This window comes from Juglans microcarpa x Juglans regia, chromosome 4D, assembly GCF_004785595.1.
Source record: "Juglans microcarpa x Juglans regia isolate MS1-56 chromosome 4D, Jm3101_v1.0, whole genome shotgun sequence".
NCBI classification, from domain to species: Eukaryota; Viridiplantae; Streptophyta; class Magnoliopsida; order Fagales; family Juglandaceae; genus Juglans; species Juglans microcarpa x Juglans regia.
In genome coordinates this window covers 28,178,393-28,201,651 of record NC_054600.1, presented here as the reverse complement: position 1 = coordinate 28,201,651, position 23,259 = coordinate 28,178,393, and the positions used below count along the sequence as shown (strand labels likewise).

General features: G+C 33.0%; 2 protein-coding genes across 2 annotated transcripts; both read right to left on the bottom strand.

Moving 5' to 3' along the window:
- Window positions 1–2,956: 2,956 nt before the first annotated feature.
- LOC121260598 (dihydroflavonol 4-reductase-like) lies at window positions 2,957–7,034 on the bottom strand. The gene is made up of 6 exons (XM_041162539.1): window positions 6,666–7,034; window positions 6,382–6,551; window positions 4,195–4,389; window positions 3,931–4,090; window positions 3,452–3,644; window positions 2,957–3,328 (listed from the first exon to the last, which is right to left on the bottom strand). Exons 1-6 carry the CDS (start codon window positions 6,781–6,783, stop codon window positions 3,145–3,147), a joined length of 1,020 nt encoding a protein of 339 aa, XP_041018473.1. The 5' UTR covers window positions 6,784–7,034; the 3' UTR covers window positions 2,957–3,144.
- A 3,677-nt stretch (window positions 7,035–10,711) lies between these two features.
- LOC121260657 (dihydroflavonol 4-reductase-like) lies at window positions 10,712–14,946 on the bottom strand. Its single transcript, XM_041162599.1, has 6 exons — window positions 14,829–14,946; window positions 14,553–14,722; window positions 11,993–12,187; window positions 11,477–11,636; window positions 11,116–11,308; window positions 10,712–11,008 (listed from the first exon to the last, which is right to left on the bottom strand). The coding sequence occupies exons 1-6, from the start codon at window positions 14,944–14,946 to the stop codon at window positions 10,843–10,845; spliced, it is 1,002 nt and encodes a 333-aa protein (XP_041018533.1). The 3' UTR covers window positions 10,712–10,842.
- Window positions 14,947–23,259: the final 8,313 nt, after the last annotated feature.

The following is a 23,259-nucleotide window of genomic DNA, read 5'->3' as shown; positions in this document are numbered from 1 at the left end:
ATAGAATCGGTATGCACCAATTTTACATTTTTTAAAACCGATTATATAGCAGTTACCCTTCTAAACCAGCACCTCTGATTTTACCGATTCTGGTTCGGTTTTCGGTTTTAATAGTATTTGTATTAGGGTATAAAATGTAATTAATATACTAATGTATATTAGTATTACTAATATATTATGTATTTATAAAAAAAAAATATGTTGAAAATTTATTAGGCCATAAAATATTATTAATATATATATTTTATGTTTAAAGCATATGACTAAATAAATTTTCATGCTTAAGATTAAAATCTTATGTTATAATTTTATATAATATAAAAAATTATATATAATATCACAAAAAAATTAATTTAAAATATATAATATAGTAAACTAGTTCAGTCCTAAAAAGTATATAACTGGAACCAGACTAATACAGGCCGGTTTTGGAACTAAGGGAACTGGTCTCAGACCAGTCCAAAATCTGACCAGTTCTATTGGTTCGGGCTAGTCCGGGCCTTTTTTTGATTTTTTGATTAATTTTTACATTCCTATATACAGTTATGGAGTATGCAAGTCTCACACAATCATTTTAAAAAAGTTTGTGGTACATTATTAAAAATTAAATTTTTTTCATATAAATTTTATATTAATTTTTTTAAAAAAATTACAAAATATTTACTTACTACATAATTGTAAATATCATATTTCTCTTTTTCTTATTCCATGATCGCTGGGTTCGAGGCATTGAAACTCTGACATGTTTCTATCACACATGTTAAAATGTAGGAAAATCATTATATGCGGCCCTTTTTTTTTTTTCAAGGCAAATTTCATTGATGAAATAGAAGCTAATACAAAGTCTGATCATAATATGCGGCCTTGTTTGTACTCTTTAGTTTCTCTTCTATTTTAATTTTGTTTAACTTTTAGTTAAGAAAATGACTATTAATAAATTTATCTTTTTTATAAAATTTAAATATATTTAAAAATAAATAAAAAGTGCAAATAGATTATGGGACACGCCTAACGATACACGCTAAGCGGCACAGTAGCAACGTTCTAAGATGTCAATTAGACAGAAACAGAGAAGAAAATAACCTTAAACACTGCAATCTTAACACACAAACATATTGTCAATGAACATACAATTATTTTTATAATTTTTTTATATAATTGTATTTTAAATTAGTGAATCTTTATAAAATAATTTATAAAAATAACATTGTTTTATATAAATGAATTCAATTTAAAACATAATTACATAAAATATTTATAAAAAAGGTTATACGCATATCATTACCCTAATATTAATTCTCATGTTAAGAGATTCAACTTTCTCCTAATTGGTCCTACCAATAATGGGATAACAAAACTTGACTTATAAGTTTAAATCAGTAAATTGTGGTAAATTTAATTACTTTAAATAACAGAAAAAATTTAGTTACAAGTATTTTTATTGATACATTGTTAATGTGGAAGTTTATCACGTCAATTTATATAAAAATGTATTGATATTTCAACTCTTTTATACAAAAATTAAATGGTCTCACAGTAAATGGTGTATTAGACTCAAACTTATAATTAGCATAACTCAAATTTTATCCTAACACTTTCTTTCACATGTAAATCAGACTCAAACTTAAATATTTTAAGATCGGCCAATTGTGTGTTTTTTTAGAGAGAGAAACTCCAACTTCTCTCCAAAAAAAACCTCTTCCAATCCGAAGCTTGTTTTGAGGGGGTGGAAGCTTTGGCTCCTCCCCCCTCACTTCCCTCTTTCAGTCTGTTTGTTTTTGTTTATCGTGTGTTTTTTAGATCTAATAAAGGTGAGTACTCTCGGCTGTTTTTTGTGTTTTTTTTTTTTTTTTTTTCCAGATCTAGCTTTTATTCACTCAGAGATCTTTATTTCTCTTCTTCATTTTCAGAAAACCTTTTTTCTTTTTCCATTTTTCCCTTTACCCAGAGTGGGGTGCTGAGCCAATAGGATCAGTCGTTATCTGGGGTAGGAGCTGGTCGAGAGGGGTAGGCGAAACTACGGCCGATGGTCGCGCGGTTGGTGCTCTTGCGTAGGAGTCGCCTTTACAGTGGAGGTTGGTGTCTGTGTGAGAGTTGGGTGCTCGTGAAGCCGCTGCTTGCGGTGGGGCATGTCGCTTGGGCTTGTGCGCGGTGCTTGTGGTGGGTGTTGGTAGTAGTGAAGGGGACCGGTTAGGGAGAGGGGGGCCCCGTGGTGGCAACAAAAAAACTGTACGTAGAAAGGAGAAAAAGAAGAAAGAAAACGAAGAACAAAAAAAAGTGGAGGGGGCGGCAGGTTAAGGAAGAGATGTTGGAGAGATGTTGGAGTTAAAATTTAATGTGTTTATGTTTTTTTTAATGTGTATCTTTTGGCAATTTTGTTTTTATTTATTAATAAAAAAAGAAATAAGCTATTAGACTTAGTGTCCATAGCAGGAGAGTCTCGTACTTAATTTTCTTGAGAGGATGGAGGGGGTTAGTGTTTCTCTTTTTTAGAAAATTGGTCGTTTAGTTCAGTTTTTACAGAACATTTTCTCTATTATGAGAGAGTTTTATAGAAGTTAAGATAATATCCACTACAAAGGAATTATGTATAGGAGTGCCTTAGAGCAGATGCGTAATTTGACTTGTAGTTTAGATTTTTTTTATATTGATAAGTCACAGTTATAATTTTAATTTATTAAATAAAATAGTATGCTTTCATAAAAATATATATATATTTTAAGATTAGACTCAAACTTAGATATTTAGATGCCATGTTAAGCCACCACTTATCACATCCGTTCAAATACCAAGACGTGATGTTAAATCACCATTTCTCCTGGATGTTTAAATTGATAAAATCAATTAACTATTTAAACTATATCCCAACTGATTATAAAGTCTTGCCTGCTACTAAACAAAGAAATTTACCAACAACATATCATTATCATCCAAAAAAAAAAGATCTATTTTTCCCCCCATCAAAATCAACTAAACAGAACAATAGGTACTTAGATTTTGAGTGAACACCACGTGGAATGATGGAAATCACATCAGCGGATAGCTCTCATCTCACAAATTGAAAGACATTTTATTTTAATTCCAGAACAAACATAAGCCATGATGTCACACAAGCTGCAGCTGCGTCATAGATAAGAGTCAGACTTAGTTGTTGCCGTTGACATGCTTTTCATCGCCAGCAGCCTTGGGAAGCAACCCCTTTTCTCGGCATGTTTCCACAGCTTCTACAAACATGTCCTCCAAGCTGTATTTGAACTGAAATCCCAAGGCTTTTACCTTCTTGGAAGAGAACGACACAATCTCCAAGTTATCATCGATATTTTTGAACCTGAGCAGCATCATTAATGCTTGATTATATCTCAATTACCGAACTCACAGTTTTGTAACACTTGTATATATAAAGTAGGAAAACAATTAATGCAAGATGCCAGCAAAGGTGGGAAAGGCTTACTTGGTAGGAACATTATATTCTGGGTACTTTTCTCTAAGCAATTTTGCAATATCGTGAATGGTAGCATCTACAGCATTGCATATATACCTCCCCTCTGCCTTAGGATGCTCAAACAAATATATGTGGGCATTACAGAGGTCATCCAAGTGGACGAACTGGCCTTGCTTTATGATCGAGTAATGAGCTTCATTCCCTGTACATTGAACGTGTTTGTGTAAAATTAACGGACTAGTTTTAATTATTAATGTACGTTCACTCGACTTCCTATAATTTTCTGACACAAATAACTTCTACAATTTCAAAAGAGATAGATATTGTCCGTGAATCCCACAACATTAAATGTTGCACGTAGACAATGTAACCTCCAATTTTAAATACAATGGAATCTATATGATAATACATTTCTCTCCAAATTGTCGAATGCGCTTAAATTGAAAAATTGTAGGAAATATTAATCCAAGGAGAATAGCGACGTGTACCGGTGATAGGGGAAAGTCCGGTTATAAGACTTGGTGGCATAGACGGCATGATGAAAGGGCCAACTACAAGAGGTGGGATAATAGTGATGAAATCCAAGTTGTTTTCTTTGGCATACTTCCATGCGGCTTGTTCAGCAAGTGTCTTGGACACGAAATACATCTGCAGAAAGAGAGAGAGAGAAAAAAAGAAGAAGAAATCAACTGCTAAAGGAATAGAAATGATTACATAAATAAAATTTCAACAGAAATAAAATAAGTGCAGACCCATCCAGTCATCTTTTTGGCCCGGCAAAACTCAACATCACTCCAGCAGCTTTCATCATAGACTGGCTTTTGGTGCTCTTCAACATTCACCGTTCCTGCAGAAGATGTGAATACCAGTCTTCGTACAGTTTTTGCTTTGACACATGCTTCCATGATGCCTAACAACCCTTCTATCGTTGGCTTTATAACTTCATTCTGCAAAAAAAATAAAAGTAATTTATCTCAAGTAGGTCAAAATGTTGGACATGCATGTGGACACGATTTGCCTTTTGAGTTTCGATATGAGAAAAGGTTGGGCCGGACGGGTGTTAAAAGTATTTTCGCACCAGCCAATGATAGGGTGTCACGTAGACACTCAGGAAGACTAATTTTGAATCCGCATACACCCGATCAGTCTTTCATTTCCTGCTTTCCCCCTCCCCATCCTCTGTTTCATTTCCTGCATCTTCTACCATGGGATATGTTAAAGCAACACCCACGATGAGAAGAAAATACCTGCCGGCGTCGTTGAGACGTTTTCGCTCCACTTCATACTCTAGGCCATTATTGTATACGTAAAAGTATTGCTTTTCATATGGATTTTCTAGCTATAGGATTTCAAAATTGGTGGTGTGAATTATATAAACTTTTCTTTAATTGAGTTTGCTTATTTATATGGTTAAGGCTGGTATTAGGCAAGATAGCAAGTAGCAAATCATGTGAAAGTGTTTTTATAATTCCATTAGCCAAAAAGAATGATAAATATACTGTGAGGATTTCAGGTTGATACGAAATAGGCAAAATTTTTACTGTTCACCGTACTGTTCTCGTTGAAATCCTCCCATCGGCTCAAAGAGTAATACTTTTATAGTGAATATCCTTAGGATCGGGCGTGAGATGGAGAGAGATGGTGGAGAGAAGACGCAGGAAATGAAAAGGCTGATTGGGTGTATGTGAATTCAAAATTAATCTTTTTAAAGTGTCTACGTGGCATCCTATCATTGGTTGGTGCAAAAATACCTGTAACACCCATCCGGCCCCAAGACCCAAGCTTTTCTCTTTCGATATTTCAAATAATTTATGTCTTTATAAATTGATATCAAATACAATTGATCAGCACGGATATACTTCTAACAACCGGTCCACTTCCTAAGGCCCCAAGTCTACATACAAGCTTCAAATGGAGATAGTTGATGTAACTCTTTATAGTTTTGTTTAAAAAAAATTTAAAATTATAATAATATCATTTTTAAAATATTTTTTTTCTTTCTTATCCCATTTATTAATAGTATTGTACATACAATTTTTCAATTAAGACAAAAAATAGAATTTCTCATTTCTCTAAAGAGTGGGTTACTATGTCATTCCGCTCTTACCGCTGAACATATTGTTTAGTGATTTTTTTTTATATTTTTATAATATATTTAAATATTTTTTAAAAATAAAAAAATATATCAATATACTTAAAATTATTTCTTTAATTACTAAGTAAAAAAAAAATTGACCAATAATCACGTGAAGCGTTAAGAATGAGGCGGCCTGGTAATTTTATTCTCTCTAAATGGCTCGTAGAACTTTTGAACAACATCGTACCATGTTGTTTTCAAACAATAGAATGTATTTTGAACGTCAGATTCGAAACTGACATCTCATTTCTCTCTTCAAAGTTTGTTTTCTTTTAATTGCTGACGTGACAAGTTTGACGTGCTACGTCAAGCCAAACTTAGGGGACCAGAACTCGTGTGCAGGACTTTTCCCTTCCTTGGGTAAAAACAAAAATTAAAAAAAAATATATATATATATATATATATATTTATATGAAGTGTAGGTGAAATAGAGTGGACAAATATTATAGAATATTGTACGTATTTGGACAGACGCGAAAGTGAGACTCTCCTTTCCCGTGGTCTTCCTTTTTCGCTTTCTTTTTTACTTGTTTTCAGCTTCTTCTCTTTATCAAAACGACTTCAAACATTGGTGCCAGACTACTTCTCGGCTCCGGCCACCGCAGCCGCTCGATACTCATGCCATCACGGCCACGCAAGTACCAGAAATAACATAACTATACAGAACTACAATGTTTTCCTTTTTCGGAATAAAGAACGATCGCTTCGTTATCTTAGTAATTAAAGCGCTAGTCAGCAGTATCTATCATATAGATTCATAAATCTGGAGGGTCAAAATCATATATACTACATATATACATACCTCGGGGTCCTTGGACTCAAAGTCCATGGGTGTAGCCACATGGAACACTCCGGTACACCCTTTAATGGCTTTATCGAAGCTTCCCGGTTCGTTGAGGTCAGCCTTCCACAGAGTCATGTGGGTCTCCGCCTTTGGCAATTCCAGCAGATGCTTTACCTTCTTTATATTATCTGCAAACCCAAGAAAACATTAAAAATCAAGTTCAATCATAACGACAACGGTCTGCTATATTCGACCAAACGACAAAGAAAAAAAAAAACAAAAATCGAAGGGGGAATCGGGACCTGGGTCTCGCACTGTTGCTCGGACGGTGTAACCGTGCTCGAGGAGTCTCATGATTAGCCATGACCCGATGAAGCCAGAGGCGCCCGTGACGCAAACGGTTTCGCTCTGGGACCCCATGTAATTTTGCTTCTTAAAAGAGGTAAAGGAGATGGGAGTTATAAAATCTTAGTGCTCTGTAATGGCAAGCACTTGGAGTAGTCTCAGAATGCCTTGGTTTAATATATATAGGAAATATTGGCGTCGCCTCTAGTTTTTGGGATCGGGACCAATCACTACACTTCCACTTGGCTTCCCGGCTCAACTCTCCTTATTTCTGGTGTGGTTAAGTAAGCTCAAACGCGCCGCACGTGAAAATAGGAGGTTGGCAGGTGGATGCTGATAGGTAGCTGACATCAATGGCACAGATTTAAGTAGGAAAAATTTCAAATCGGTAATGGTGTAAATTAGAAATTTACACCCTCTAATAAAAATAGAACACGTGTGAAATTCATATGGTTTACAATAGGTACACATGTAGAATAGTACCCTCCTCTCAAATCCGCCAGTCCCCTCCCACTCCTTTTCGTTTTCTTCCTCCTCATCCCCTCCACCAGATGGACAAGCTCAAATACCAGATGGAATTCATAACGATTTCAGAAAAAAATACCAGACAAGAAATGAAAAAACATAAACATCATCAACATTTCAGAAAATATCAAATAGAACCAGACATCGTAGAAGATGACATAAAGTTGAAAAATGAATTGAATTGAGATGAATTGAAATAAAAAATTTAAAATTAAATAAAATATTATTTTTTAATATTATTATTATTTTAAAAATTAAAAAAATTAAATATTTTATTATATTTTATATATTAATTTAAAAAAATTATAATGATAAGATAAATCTTTTACTGTCTAAACGAGGCTCAAGTACAGCTTCCTAAACAAACACTTTTGGGTGTGTGTTCAGATGACGTGACTGTGATGACTTCATTGCTTAATATAAAAAGAAAAATTTTACTATTTATTTTCATATCATATAATATTTTTAAATTTTTATCTTATAAAATATATAATGTATAGATGATGAAAATAAGAATTTAATTAATTTAAGAATAAAAAATTTAAAAATAAATAAATAAATAAGTATAATGTAGAAGAATGATGAATAATAAAATCTATATAAAAATAAAACATTTCGGTAGGTAAAAAATCGGTTTCATAAATAATTTCGTGGCGTTCTTTGTTTCTAGAACCTGTAAATTTAATATACGTTTCTGTTTCATAGAAAACGTAAGGTTTTTTAAAAAAATTAAAAATTATATTTTTGTCGTATCTGTGTAATTGATGGGTGGATTTATTTGTTTATCTGAATTATTGACTTTCATCGAATGACAAATTTTCTACAATTAAATACGACCGGCTGAGATATAAAGAAATCTGTTGGGTAGATTTGGTGGGGTGGGGGGGATCATCAGCCTCATTTTCCAATTAGAGAGCTCCAAATTTCAATTATACTGATCGTCGGATTTGAAATTTTCATTAAATTTATTGATCGGGTTTTACGGATCCGTTGAGTTTTTTATGTGCTCCAAAAAACAAAAAAGGATTTTGTTTGAATTAAAAGATTTCAAGATAATTGACACAAAAATAGACATTTAAAGAGGATTTTATGGAATTCGATAGCCTAAAAATATTATAATTGTATTTATCTTTTCCTCACCAACTATTTTACTATTGGTCAGTGCCATGAGTTTTTGCAAGGTGGTCCTTATTAATTCACAACCTTTACCAATTAGCATCTTACAATGCAAAAGTTGATGTGCAATATACTAATAATCTAATCGTAAATTAATTTCAATTCACAACTTTATATATTTTTTACAATTTGACTCGTTGAAGTTAAATTTCTTGGTCAAAGTAATATGGAATGAGTCGAATAATAATAACTGAACTGGTTTCCCATCTCCCAAACAGACTGTAAATACGAAAATGACCTTTTTTTTTTAATAAAATTTTCCTTTAAAGCGTTGGGCTGCATCAAAACAAAGGCCGAATGGGTGAAAAGGAAGCAAACCCGAGAAAATAATGGAGACAGAATGGAATGGAAAAGAGCATTATTATTATTTTAAAATTTTAAAAAATTATAAGTTGAGAGAGCTCTAACTCCGATCGAGCCTCACAAAGGAACAGGCAAGGGTCCATAAAGTCCTGAAAGGGGCAAGTACCGAATGATTAGTGAGGTAGAGAGGCACGTTTCAAGGAAGTAGCTGGTGTTGAAGAAAACGAGGAAGTGAGCTAATTGTGTACAAGGAAGACTAATGTACTTTGACATCTCATTTTGATACATATTTTGATACTTTATTTATTTTATTTTTTAAATTTTTTTTATTTAATAATTAAGAAAGTGACTATTAATATATTTTTATATTTTTTAAAAATATTTTAAAATGATAAAAAATATAAATTATAAATTATAAAAAAATAAAAAACTTATTTTGATCTAGCTAAAACTTGTAGCGGACAGATATGAGCGGTGGAGTAAGGAATTGTTGATAAGTTATTTCATATGGGTTGAAAAAATAAAACGAATGCCAGTCAAGGTTCGAGCGATTTATTGCATAACCTTTGTCAAAAGTCCTACGCACTGGAGTAGTCATAAGATAAGCCCAATGCATTTATTGTACAATATATTTACGTATATTTAAGCTTAATCTAGCTTTCGGCAGGCCATATTTTATAGTTTTTCTTTTTTCTCATTCCTCTGACTCTAATAAACGGTCATCTTCTCTCCTCCCCATTTTAGATTAAGGATATTTTTTTTTTTAAGTCACGTTATTTTTATGAGATATTTTTTATTTTAAAATATAATTGTATAAACTGTTATGAATGTGTTTTTATCATTTTTTTTTAAGTTGTTGATATGCGAGATTCAAGCTGATTTTTTTTTACATATTTTGATGATTTTTGCTTGACGATAAAATTAATTTAAGTTGTTAGACATATTTCATGTACTTTGATGTATATGTTATTAGAAAGTATGAGAATAAAAAATAAAATATATATTAGAAAGTATATGAAAGTTAAAAAATAATTTAAAAATTTGAGTGGATGGATAAAAGTTAAGAAGTGACGTATGAGTCAAATTTGCCTTAAAACTTCGACCATACCGATGCTAGCACTCCTAGCGAGTCATATTCAACTTGAGGCTTAAAACCGCTACAAATTAAGGGTGTGTTTGGTAAATGAGAGTATTTGAGGTATTATTATTATTATTATTTATTTTATTATTATTTTACTATTCATTATTTTTTAACTATTTTTTAATATTTTATTATTACTTTATTATTATTACTCATAAATATTCTCAACACTTCTTAAATATTCTCTTTACTCAAACCAAGCCTCAATCGATGAAGTACTCTGCGAATGATGTACAAATCAAAGCAAAATACAAAATACAATACAGTGCGTAGTCATCAGAACGAGGGCAAATAGGATGAAACATTAAATTTAAAATATATTTTAATGTTTATTGTGACGTGGCACTTTTATATTCGATGGTTGCAAATAGGATCATAAAATGGATTGTTTTTAGAAGATGCCAGTTCCGCGTTGAAGGGAACAATCGCAATAATTTGAGGAGGGACAGTGCTACAGCTTCTGCTGGGGTCTCCCGCTCGAGTTCTGGTAAGTGTTTTTATATATTTTTTTAAGTTATTTTTTATATAAATTTTTTTAATATTTTTTAATATTTAAAAAAAAATAAATTTAAAACATCATTAAAAACACTTTATTAACTATAAAGAAAAAAAATATTAAAAAATATTTTTTTAATAACGAAGTAAAATAAAAAATATTCACAAAGTATTTTTTAATAATATTATAAATTTTTTCAAAATATTTAAAATTATTAAAAAAAATCTATATAAAAAAAGAACTAAAAAAAACACATTCTAGAGCTTCAACAGAGCCGTCAACAGGAGCTCTAGCATTATTCATTTGAGGAGGTATTAGATGCCACAAATAAATTTACATTACAAACCATCAGTTCATACAACTCTGAAATTAATTCTCCCCTTGAGATCACAACGGGAGATAGCCCTGATCTCATAAGAGATTTAAAAGACCATTATTTTGAGTACCAGAATACATGTTACACGTACAACACTTACAACCTTAGTTTGTGCCGTCAAAGAGTTTTTTCAGCCGCCGGAGGAAGCAATCCCTTGGCTCGGCATGTTTGGACCGCTTCCACAAACATGTCCTCCAAGCTGTACTTGAACTGAAACCCCAAATCTTTTATCTTTTTTGAATTGAAAGAGATAATCTCCAAGCTCTCGTCCACACCCTTGAATCTGAGCATTCAATGCCGAATTAGACTCGAACTTACAGCTTTATGGAAGACATTAAAGACAAAAGCGAATGCAAAAATGTCATGACGGTGGGGGGGACTAGGGCTTACTTTGTGGGGACATTGCACTCTGGGAATTTTTCTGTGAGCAATTTTGCAACATCAAGAATGGTAGCATCGCATGCGGAGCAAAGATACCTGCCCTCTGCCTTGGGGTGCTCAAATAGATAAATGTGGCCCATGCAAAGGTCATCCAAGTGAACAAATTGTCCTTGCTTTATGATCGAATAATGAGCTTCATTCCCTGCAGTTAAACTTATTATTGTAAGTGAAGGCATATAGGGGACCGACTAGGCTTAGGTCCAGTTCCTGTTGAATGTCGGATAACAGGAGCTGCACCCAAACCAGCCACCAGGTACAGATTAAGAGAAAATTCAAGAATTATGGTAAACAAGAGCATGGCGATTTGTACCAGTGATAGGGGACAGCGCGGTAATGAGACTTGGTGGCATTGAGGGCATGAGAAATGGTCCAACCACTAAAGGGGGTATCACACTGACGAAGTCCAAGTTGTTCTCTTTGGCAAACTTCCATGCGGCTTGCTCAGCCTGTGTCTTAGACACAAAATACATCTGGACATTCGAAAAACTTTCAAAATGTTAAGATGCCAAGTGATCTAATGTTCAGTCTAAAATTTGTCTGAGTTGATGATATTCTCTCCTATACTACTGGGGGGGAGGCTTTACAAAATGTTGTTAGACACTAATCTTTACATGGTATAATGGATATACAATATTAATTGAAATCTTCTCTAATTAAAATGATAAACTCGCATCACTTTTCACAACAATGTTTTAAAATGTGGGATATTTTTATAAATTACCTTATAAAAGTAAGATCATTTTATAAAAATATTTTTTTTATAATATGTATGGTAAAAATATGTTATGAAATGTGTTGTGTGAGATAAGGGGGTGGGAAAACTGACCCATCCAGTCATTTTTTTGGCCCTGCAGAATTCAACATCACTCCAGCAGCTTTCATCATAGACTGGCCTTTGGTGCTCTGAAACGTCAAGGGCTCCAGCGGATGATGTGAAGACAAGCCTGCGAACGGTTTTTGCTTGGACGCATGCTTTCATGATGCTTAACACGCCGTTGACCGTTGGCTTTATCACTTCATTCTGCAGATTGAACGACCATTTACGTACTCAATTAAACAATGAATTTAAATAGGTATTTAATTAACCGAGTTAACTTTTTTCTTTTCTTATTTATTCACGTATGATAGTGTAACAATAGGCTTAATAAATGAATAGTAATTTAGCCAAATTTGTTGAGTCAAAGGGGCTGGTCAAAGATTATTTATGGACTAAAATATTATGTTTTCGTTGCTTACTTTTCTCCCACACAAATAAAAATGTATTATTTTTCGCTGTTTGCTTCTCTCCCTAGGCCACCGTGATGACTTTTTGAATATGAACTTTCAAGATAATTTATATATATATATTATATATTAAAATTTTAACTATAATTTCTAATTTTGCAATACTTGCTAGCTCAACGAATACAATAGAATATACGCTAGAGGTAAAATTCTTATTAGTTTTCCAAGTAACAAAAATTTATAAGTAAAATAAATAAAGAATATTCACTATAATTAAAATAAAAAATTTACAATTATAAATTAGAATTAGAATTAAAATAAATAAACAGTTCAAAATCAATATTTTAATAGAATAGAAAAATATTTGTTGAGCCTGTTATTTGATATTGTTGAAAAGTGGCTAGCTAAATTTGTAAAAATGAATTTCTTAATTAAATTTTGGTCAAAGTTTGTTGAGCCAACTACTAATACTCTAAGATTGCGTTTAAATGTTGAAGTGAGTTGAGTTGAGTTAATAAAATATTATTATAATATTATTTATTACTATTATTATTGTTTTGGGATTTGAAAAAGTTTAATTGTTTATTATATTTTGTGTTGAGATTTGAAAAAGTTGTAATGATGAGTTGAGATGAGTTGTGTTTCCAAACGAAGCCTAAGTCAGTCAGTACAGAAGTTTGACAACCGGAACATTATGTCAATATCCGTGTAAACAAATAAAGCCTACTTTGCGGTGAAGGCACCATTAACGGCTAAGAGCATCCTCAATGGATTAGCTAAAAGTTAAATCCATTGAGTATTTAGCTATTCGAGCACAAAATGTGATTACAATAAATTAGCCAAATTTCAAATAATTATAATTTAGTTACAATTACTTTCAAAAGAATTTTCAATTTGAAAGTTACTGTACATACATCAAATACATATTTTATCAATTATTTATCTCTCTTTCTTTCTATCACATATTTTATCACAATGACTGAGCTCATGTGCACGGGGTTCATGTGTTGAGGGGCTGGGTTCATGTATTGATATATTAATTTAATTAGAATATGATTATTAATTAATATATAATAGGTAGAATAGTAAAATATGATAAAATAAAATAAATTACTAATTAAAAAAAAATATTTTTGAAAGTATTAGCTACTCATTACTATATAATGAATAAATAGATAATCTAATGTGGAGATTTGATGTGAATAACTAAAACTAAATTCATCTTATATTATTTTATTGTTATATAATGAAAAAATAATTATTCGAATGTGAAGATTTATGTGAATGGAATAGATTAAAAATTAAATTTCTCTTACATTCATAAATATATCCTTTAGCTTTAACTAATCCATTAAAGATCTCTAACGCTATAAAAACAACATCCTCAAATATAATAAAACATTATTTCATCTAACCATCCCATAGTTGATTATGCAACCCATTAGGAATGTTCTAATCGAACAGTTTCCATATGTTCGTGTGAGTCCCATTATATTTAATAATGGGATCTGCATTATTTACTGATAACAATTAGTGCTGTGAAATCTGCATATATGACTGTGTTTACCTCTCAAAATTATAGAGAATCTTAACTATAATACTATATACAGAGGTTTACTCGTAAAGCCACAAGGATTACTTCCATGTATATCTACAATACTAAAGGGTTTACTAAGAGAGTAACGACATACAGACAATTTTTTTAAAAACTTTTCTCGAAATATGTTTTAAAATAATGGTATTTTTATAAATTATTTTACAAAAATGCAATTCTTTTAAAATATAATTATAAAAATATCATTTTTCATAACTTAACAACTTCTCTGCAATTTACTAATAAAATAATATTTTTTAATTTTCTGACTACTTCTTTTATTTTAAAGTGTTTGAAATTAAAAAAAAAAATTATTATAGAGTAGTAAAATAGTTATAGTTTATGGTAATTATATCATTTCTCATAAAATATATAGCATGTGAGGTAATTATATAAATATCATTAGCTACTATTTATCCTTACATCTCAAACAGTTTTTTTTTTTTTTAAATTTTCCTTTCAAATAGTGTAAAGCGTAGATAATGAATAAATAATGATATAAACATCCTAAAATCATATACTAGTAAATGGGCTAAGAAAAACCAAAATATACAGGTCGCAGTCACACCTCGGGGTCTTTTGACTCGAAATCCATAGGCGTGGCCACGTGAAACACTCCGGTGCTCCCGTCAATCGCGGCGTCAAAGCTTCCTTCGTCAGCCAGGTCAGCCTTCCAAAGTGTTAGGTGCGTCTCTGCTTTGGGCAATTCCACCAAATGCTTTACCTTCTTGAGATTCCCTGGAACCACCAGACACGACAACCCAACCCACCAAAAAAAAAAAAATCACTATTATTTTTTTCAAACTGCACAATTTTTACTTAACGGCGTGAGACCAGACCGAACCTGGGTCGCGTACGGTGGCTCGAACAGTGTAACCACGCTCTAGGAGCCTCATGACTAGCCATGATCCGATGAAACCAGACGCGCCGGTCACGCAAACTGTCTCCGACTCCGAATCCATGCTCCTTTTTCTTAATTAAAAAAAAAAATCAATCTGAACAATGCAATATAATGAGAACGACGTGCTCGACGAGGACTGTACGATATTTTAGTGGTTTCTTGCGATCCTTCCCATCTATCTAACACCTTGCTTCTGTTTTTTTAGCTCAAACTACCCACACGTGATCACCTGACAATTATGGTACGTTGGCGTACCTTCTGGCCCATTTCTGTCTATCACGTCCTTAGCTATTGCACAAGGATGCTGCTAGGTCACAGATGAATTCTACCATGGTGGCCACTAAATTTATTTTTTTAAATTCACAACATCATTTGAAAATATTTTTTAATCACTAAAAAAAAATAAAATAAAATTAATGGCTGCTTCCGGTAGCTTTCATACGTGGTTTAAGCATTATCCATTTTACAAAGCACTCGTATCAACTATTTACATAATTGATTATGCCTTAGAGTACTCATAATGGATCAGTTATTCTATTTTTTAAAATACATCATAAAAATTTATTTTTTTTATTTTATATATTTACTTTTACAATATATCATACGTTAAATTTTTTTTATATCATTTAAATATTATACTTTTTAATATTTTTTTATTCATTTCAAATATTTTTTCTAACTATCAATGATATCTTCGTATCTTTTAATATTTGCAATATCTCCACATATACAATATCATATAATTATGTTTTATTTTAAATTAATCCAAATTTATAAGCTAAATAAAAATATAAAATAATTCAAAAAATAAAAAGAAAAGATTGTATAATAAAATTAATCCAAATTAGATGGATTTGATATTTATTTGATATTTTTGTATAACTATAGCAATTCTAAAAAATATATATATATTTGATATTAAAATTAATGTTGGGTTGCCGAGGAGAGTAGCAGACAAGGAAGTATATTTCATATGAAAATTAACATTAGAGGTGAAGTACCGTGCAGATCAGTGCGTGGGAGACTGATAGATGAGAGATAAATGATTAAAAACTAATTTATAATTGTTAACAGTTACCGCTAGATTTAATGGTAACATTGTAGTCATATGTAAATTAAAGATAAAATAGATAATTTATTGGATGTAACTTTTAGATCATTTTTTTTAAAATTATACAGAAATTGAAATTTTACATGATCGGTTGAGAGTGCTTTTACAACTTTGATTTTGACAATCGAGGTCAACGAATATATATATATATATAAGACGATTTTTACAAATTTCTCGCGAAAAAAGTGGATGACACGAATAAAAATGTGTGATTTTAATTTTTTTTTTTTTATAAAGTTCAATTTTTTTATAAAAAAAATTACACAAGAATTATGGTTAAGACTTGTATAGAATTATTCGTAATCCTAACAGACTGTTACTTCCTGGCCAACATCCAACGTTTTTGGGTCAGTGCCAAACAAATCAAGGTTTTGTCAGTAACTTTGACCGGTAGTTGCGTGACCTTCATTCTATCCGTGAAGGTTCAAAGTCATCCTGAACAATAACTACACATGATTTTATATTTAATTTTTTAAGTAGCATAGGCATTTTAAAAAATTCGCAAAAGGTCTAACTATTAGTAAGGTGGGATTCATTTTGAAGTAGGGTTAAAACTTCTACATCTATCTTAGCCTAGAAAAATTCTTTCCTTCCTCCGTATTCTTGGTTTGGATAGTAAAAATATCTAAAAAGTATTAAAAATGTTTATGAATAATAATAAAAAATAATAATAAAATATTAAATAATAGTATAAAATAGGTAAAAAATAATAAATAATAAAAAAGTAGGTGAAAAATAATAATAAAATAAAAAATAATAATGAGACTTGCCAAACACACCTTTAAGTAGCACTTGTAATTTGTAATATACAAGTAATGACTTTTTTTGTTTTTTTTTAATGATAAAGGGAGAGAGTGGAGATTGGTATATTAGACCAAGCTACGAAAATAATTAATTGGGGTTTTGTCAATTCAAATCGATTCGATATTAATCGAACCCCTCAAGAGTTGACCCGAATTTATCCAATTATCAATTCACTCCAATCCAAACCGTACCAATTCTTATCGGATCCCCATTGACTTTGACGCCAATGGCCCAATCTTGGTTACGTTGGGCACGAGCTCAAACATCACAGGCCGCTTAATACAGTTGGGGTTGGGCCTACACTTGTAAATTTGAACCGAACAAGCGATTCCCAATAATATACTTCAAAAAAATCGCAGTCCAAACTTTTATATTACAATCAGCAATACCCAGTTTTGTTACCATTCTCGCTGTTCTTTTCTTTCTTCCAAACGAAAAGGAGGATTGAAATCCAACTCGCTACAAAAGAAAATATGCGAAAAATAAAGGACCCATTTTATCAATTTCGAAAGAAAAATATGCACAGCTGTTTCAGATTCACGAGTTCCTCCCATAATGTCTGTCTGTTGATGCCTTCTCATTTATTCAGTACTTTCGTATCGTTTTGGAGCCCAAGGGACGTGATATGACAGTCCAAAGTAGTCTGCATCCAAAATAACAAAAGAGTACTCTGCTCGATATCTCTGTCTACAAAACATACTGCAAAGACACATGATATGCCAACAGTTTTCTTGCTCTTTCTCTGCAGTCTGACAAATATACGTTAATCTAGGACTTAGGGTAGGCTTTGGTTTTATACGAAAGTAATTGTTTGTTATATTTGATATAGGAGTTTAAAAAAATTGTAAATATAAGATAAATAAGATATGAATTTTATGTCTCATGTATGTTCCAAACATATCCAATAGTAGTAGCAGTCGTGCACTGCCAATATCGTTTAATATGCACGTACATTTATATTGTTAATGATAAATGATATTTGTAACATATTTACGTACTGTATACTCATTTTAAAAAAATAAAAAATATATAGTAGTTATATAAAAAATTAATTTTTTAAGAATAAATCCATTACTAAGACATGACACGGCCCACAAAATTGGGGAGTACTGCAGACTGTGTTTCAATAGTTGAAGCATTTGTTAATGGGGTGATGCTACTATGCCACATTTTACTGTTAGGCATGCCCACTAATCGGCCTTTTAAAAAAAAAAAAAAAATTTAAAATTTTCTAAACATTCTATTTTTTTTTTAAAATACACAAATCACTGTGGTAAAAACATTTTAAAAAATAAAATACACTAACAGTCAAAGTCAAATCTAGAGAGAAAATTCAGGAGGTAAACTAACATTTTCCTTCTTTAATTACGTCGGTGCTCGAAAAATTCATCAAGATCTAATATGCACTAAAGAACACAAAAAGAAAGCTATTATCCTGTCCATTTGGAACATAAAAATGTGGTTTTTAAAAAAAATATTGTATAGAAATCTTCATACCACGTCGGTAGATTAGGTTCACATGCACCGCTAACAAAATTTCTGGCAAAAGTTGAGGCTGGGACAGGTTCTGCTGACATGAATCGGATGCTTTCGGCATTTTCCTCCCTCTTTTATGACATACGGGTGGAGTTAATTTTGTCCGAATTTTATATCCATCAATAAATGCATGACCATATTTAGTAAATTCATCCCACAAAACAAAAAAAAAAAAACCATGTTTTTAGAAAGTGACGACGTTATAATGCCAGTACTGAGTACTGACACCATGTTTACTTCTTTCTTTTCTATTTTTTGTTTTCCAAGTAACATATCATAATGAACCATGTAATATGAATATCATTATTCATCTTCCAATACAGTTGTGACATTAATATTGTTTACGATCCACGTGCAATGTTCTCGCATGATGTTTGCAAGGTTAAAATACTTTTTTTTAATATATATATATATATATTGATGAGAAATGCCATTAATTTAGACATACTATTTTAACATCAAAACTAAAAGTTTATAGAATTGATCATTGCAACAATAAGATCAAGCAATAATTATATTATGTGAAACTTGTTTTTTAACATCAAAAACTAAAATACATTTTTTTATTAGCGATAAGAGAAATATTTTAACCACAAATAAATTTTATAAAAATAAATTTATAAATTGACGTGACTTGAAGTGGTACGTTAAATTATAAATTTACTTTTATTGTAAAGTAAATATAACTTATTATATGAAACCATGTTAATTTATTGATTTATTTTTTTAGAATCTCTTTATGATTGTAGCATCACTTCTCCTGCAAAAATATTATACTTATTCACCTTAGGATTGTACAACAAACCGAAGAACCGACCAGGACCGACTCAAACCGGTCGGCGTGTAGTACAAAATTAAGAAAACTGATATTGGCCGGTTCGGCGTCGGTTCGAACCTGGTTCGAACTGCTGAACCGGCCGACTAAAGAAATTAATTTTTTTTATATATATATTTTGTACTCAAAACGATGTCGTTTTACTTAAGTTTAAGTGAAATAATATTATTTTAATCCTATAGTTATGTTTTAAACACAACTAAAATGATGCCGTTTTATTCATAACATATTAAAAAAATAAGTAGAATGATTCCTTTTAACCAAACGGTGTCGTTTTGATATCAATCTGTCTTCTTCCTTGCGTCTCAGTTTTTATTTTCTCTCTCTCTCTAGTCTCTACTCTCTTGTGGCGCCCCCAATCCCCCTTATATAAATACACAGGGATCGAGACGCCAGGATGGTGACAACACGGTCACACATCCCAACGAAGTGTCAGTGTGTGTACATGCAACAGTGTACAAATAAAATAACGCAGCGGATAGTCAAATAAGTACCAGAATTTAAATACAAATATTCAACACAATTTATCTTTAAAAATTATACAGTCATCCCAAATATAATACAAAAGGTAAATACATAGATTGATAAAAACATAACTCATTAAACAGGAGCAATCCCAGATCACTCCTCCAACGGAGCCAAGCTAAGGCTCGTCATCATCATCTGCATCAAAATCTGCGATACCATAAAATGGTACCACAGGTAAGTATAAACCAAACAACTCTCGGGATAAAAATACATTAATGCAACCAACAGTATAGCAAAATACATTTAGCCATAAAATATCATTTTATGGCAGAAAAATGATTATTTCCAACACACGCCAAAAATCCCATTTTGGTCCAAATTATTCGTAAAACATTTTCCCATAAAATGATTCACACAAACAATCCATATATCGGACACTGTAGGCGGGAATCGCAGGCGGGACTCTACCACCGTCCCTGCTTACCACCATCCCTATCGCGTGCACCGTAGGCGGGAATCACAGGCGGGACACAACCACCATCCCACCATCCCTGCTTACCACCATCCCTAACGCGTGCACCGTAGGCGGGAATCACAGGCGGGACTCTACCACCATCCCTGCTTACCACCATCCCTACAGTTCCTTTACACACAATACATACTTAACAGAGCACTATAGGCGGGAATCACAGGCGGGACACAACCACCATCCCTGCTTACCACCATCCCTACAGTCTCTTTTCCTTTTATTCATATGAAAATCCAATTTCCAATAAACACATGAATATGTATGCAATCATGCGAAAACCCAGTTTTCTTTACAAACATGATCATGCATGCAATATGCGATGTACGTGAACAAGTCATAACCAACAACCACAATTCACAATGCAAACAAACACACAACTCCGTCCACAATCCATCCGACCCCGAAACTCCTCGGACTCAGTCCGGCAATACAAACCAATTCACAGATAATATGTGTTAGTGCAAAAATATATTTAAATCACGAAAGTTCTTTAAGGAAAATACTTACAGTGCAATATAATAATTTCCGGAGGATCTCGAAGTTGCAAGTGGTGATTTCTGAGCAACACCACAGTGTAAAATACACTGTGGCCGTGGGTCACAGATACCCACTTTTCAACGAGGACAAACGAAGACCCAAGATTGATAGGGTAGGGCTTAGGGAGGTCGGTGAAGCCAATGGTGGTGGTGGTTTGCCGTGGGTGGCGGCGGAATGGGCGGTAGAAGACCAAAATGCCCAAATCGGAAATGTAGTTGGTGGAGCTTCACCGGTGACGGATCGGAGGTGGGGTTGGGTCCAATGGGTTGCCAAGAGGTCGGGGATGAAGTGGTAGGAAGATGGTGGCCAATGGTGGTGCGACGGCGGCGCAACGGCAGAAGGAGTGCCGCGGCTTCGAAGGGCTACTGGTGGTTAACGGCGGCACGGATGGAGGTGAGGTTGGTGGGGTGAGGTCGCCGGCGGCTGGGGAAGCTAATGGGCTGGGCGGTGAGGGCCACCGCCGGCTCACGGCGGCGCTAGCGTGAAGGTGGCCCGCGGCTTCGTGGGGGGCGTGTGGGCTACCGGCGGCGAGGTAGGGGCTGAGGTTTGGGAGGTGAGGTCGCTGGAGGGAGGGGGAGCTGGTCGGCTGGGCGGTGTCGCGCACGGCGGCGCGAAGGCGGCGGGCTGGGGGAGAGGAAGAACGGACGGAGAGAGAGGGAGGGAGAGGGAGTGCGCGGGAAGGAGAGAAAATAAAGAAGAAAAAGAAAAGAAAGAAAAGAAAAAGGAAGGAAAGAAAAAAGGAGGGAAAAGAAATGAGGTCCAATCCTCATAACTTGGGTCACAAAAATGATCCAACGGAGATGATTTTAAAACCACAAGTTAAATAAAATAATTTAAACGTAATGGTAAAGTCAAATTGAAATAATTAAATCCCACAGTAATTAATTTAAATATTAAAAGCAATTTAAATGCATAACAATAAATAAATACTTGGAAAGCACATAAAAATAATTTTCACCAAATTAAAATCATAGAAATAAACTTACTAAAAATCCAACCAATTTTAAAATAAGAGGATAAATTTTTGAACAATCAAAAATAATCATTCAGTAAAAATACACTGAAATACGGGGTGTTACATCTCTTAGACAAAGCTTAGTCTGAGAACCGGCCGTGAACCACCATAGAATTGAAGCATCAGTCGGTGTCGGCGTTTCTCCTCCTATTGATCGGTTTTGGTCGGTTTTCTCCCCTAAAACTTAAGCGTCGATTGGCGTCAATTTTGTCCCAAAACGACCCAGAAGGGGACGGTTTTCACTCCTAATTCTCCTGCACGGCAGCACATGGCACATAGTGTTATTAGGTAAATCTCGATATCATTTACAATGGTCAAATGGAAAGTAGTTCAAATCACATCTAAATTTATATTTCGAAAGGAATAGTTAAATTACATTTGAAATCCATTATAAACTACAACAATTTATTCATCATTTAAAGAAAGTAAAATATTCCATAAAAAAAAAAAAAAGTAAAATATTATGGCCGTGAGACATGTAAGGGTACTGAGGATTTCAACGTTATGTTTAATTTGGAAGACGAGAGGAGAAGGACTGATGCCGACCCACTAAGTGGGTTGTGACCACTAAATGACCAATTAGGTTGGGGATACAGTTCCATTTTATTTAATCTCATTTTTTTATTATAATTTTTTTAAATTATTATATAAAATATAATAAATAATTTAATTTTTTTAAATTATAAAATAATAATAATATTAAAAAATATTTTATTTAATTTATTTAAAACTACCTCATCTCATCTCATATTATATCATGTCACGTAGACATAAACACATCGAAACAAAGAACTTTCCCGTGATTTATGCTCTCTCTCTCTTTTTTATTTTTTGCTTTGGTTAGTGAATGCCTTTTACTTCTCATTGCGCGTTTGAATCTTTGGGTTTGTCTCCATTTACGTCATTCCAAAAGGCTCGAGAGTTCTGCTTCCATCAATACCGTTTCTCTCTGCAACCCACCACTCAGCATTTCAATTACCTATGTGGTCATCGTACACGACCTCCCGATGTCACATAGTCAAAAGAGGTCATTTTCCTAGTACTAATTGTCATGTTCCACGTGTTATTTCTGTCATATTTCCTCCACAAACTGATGTAGAAGATCACTTCCTAGCAGAGTCCACAGCACGAAATTTCGCCTTGATGTGCGCCACTATCTCGAATAGCCAGCTTTGAGCTCACTTTCCGTCAAAAATATCCAAGGGGCACATATATAAAGTACTATAAAGTAAAAAAATTCCCAACCCATATGGCAAAGCAAACACAATAAAGTCTAAATTAATTAACAATGACATTGTAAAGGAATAGGCAAAGAAATGTTTTGAATTGTTCATACAATAAATACCCACTGTAATAAGATAGTCCTTCATATAAACCCTAATTTTCTTGATTAAAGGGGGATAAACTATAAAGAATGAACTATTTCCGTCGATCTGGGCATAATCGTGGAAGCTCCTTTCGCCATATAAAAATGGGTCTAACTCTAAGATATGGCACACCATACCCAAATGAAATGTAGACACATGTAAGGCCATGTTA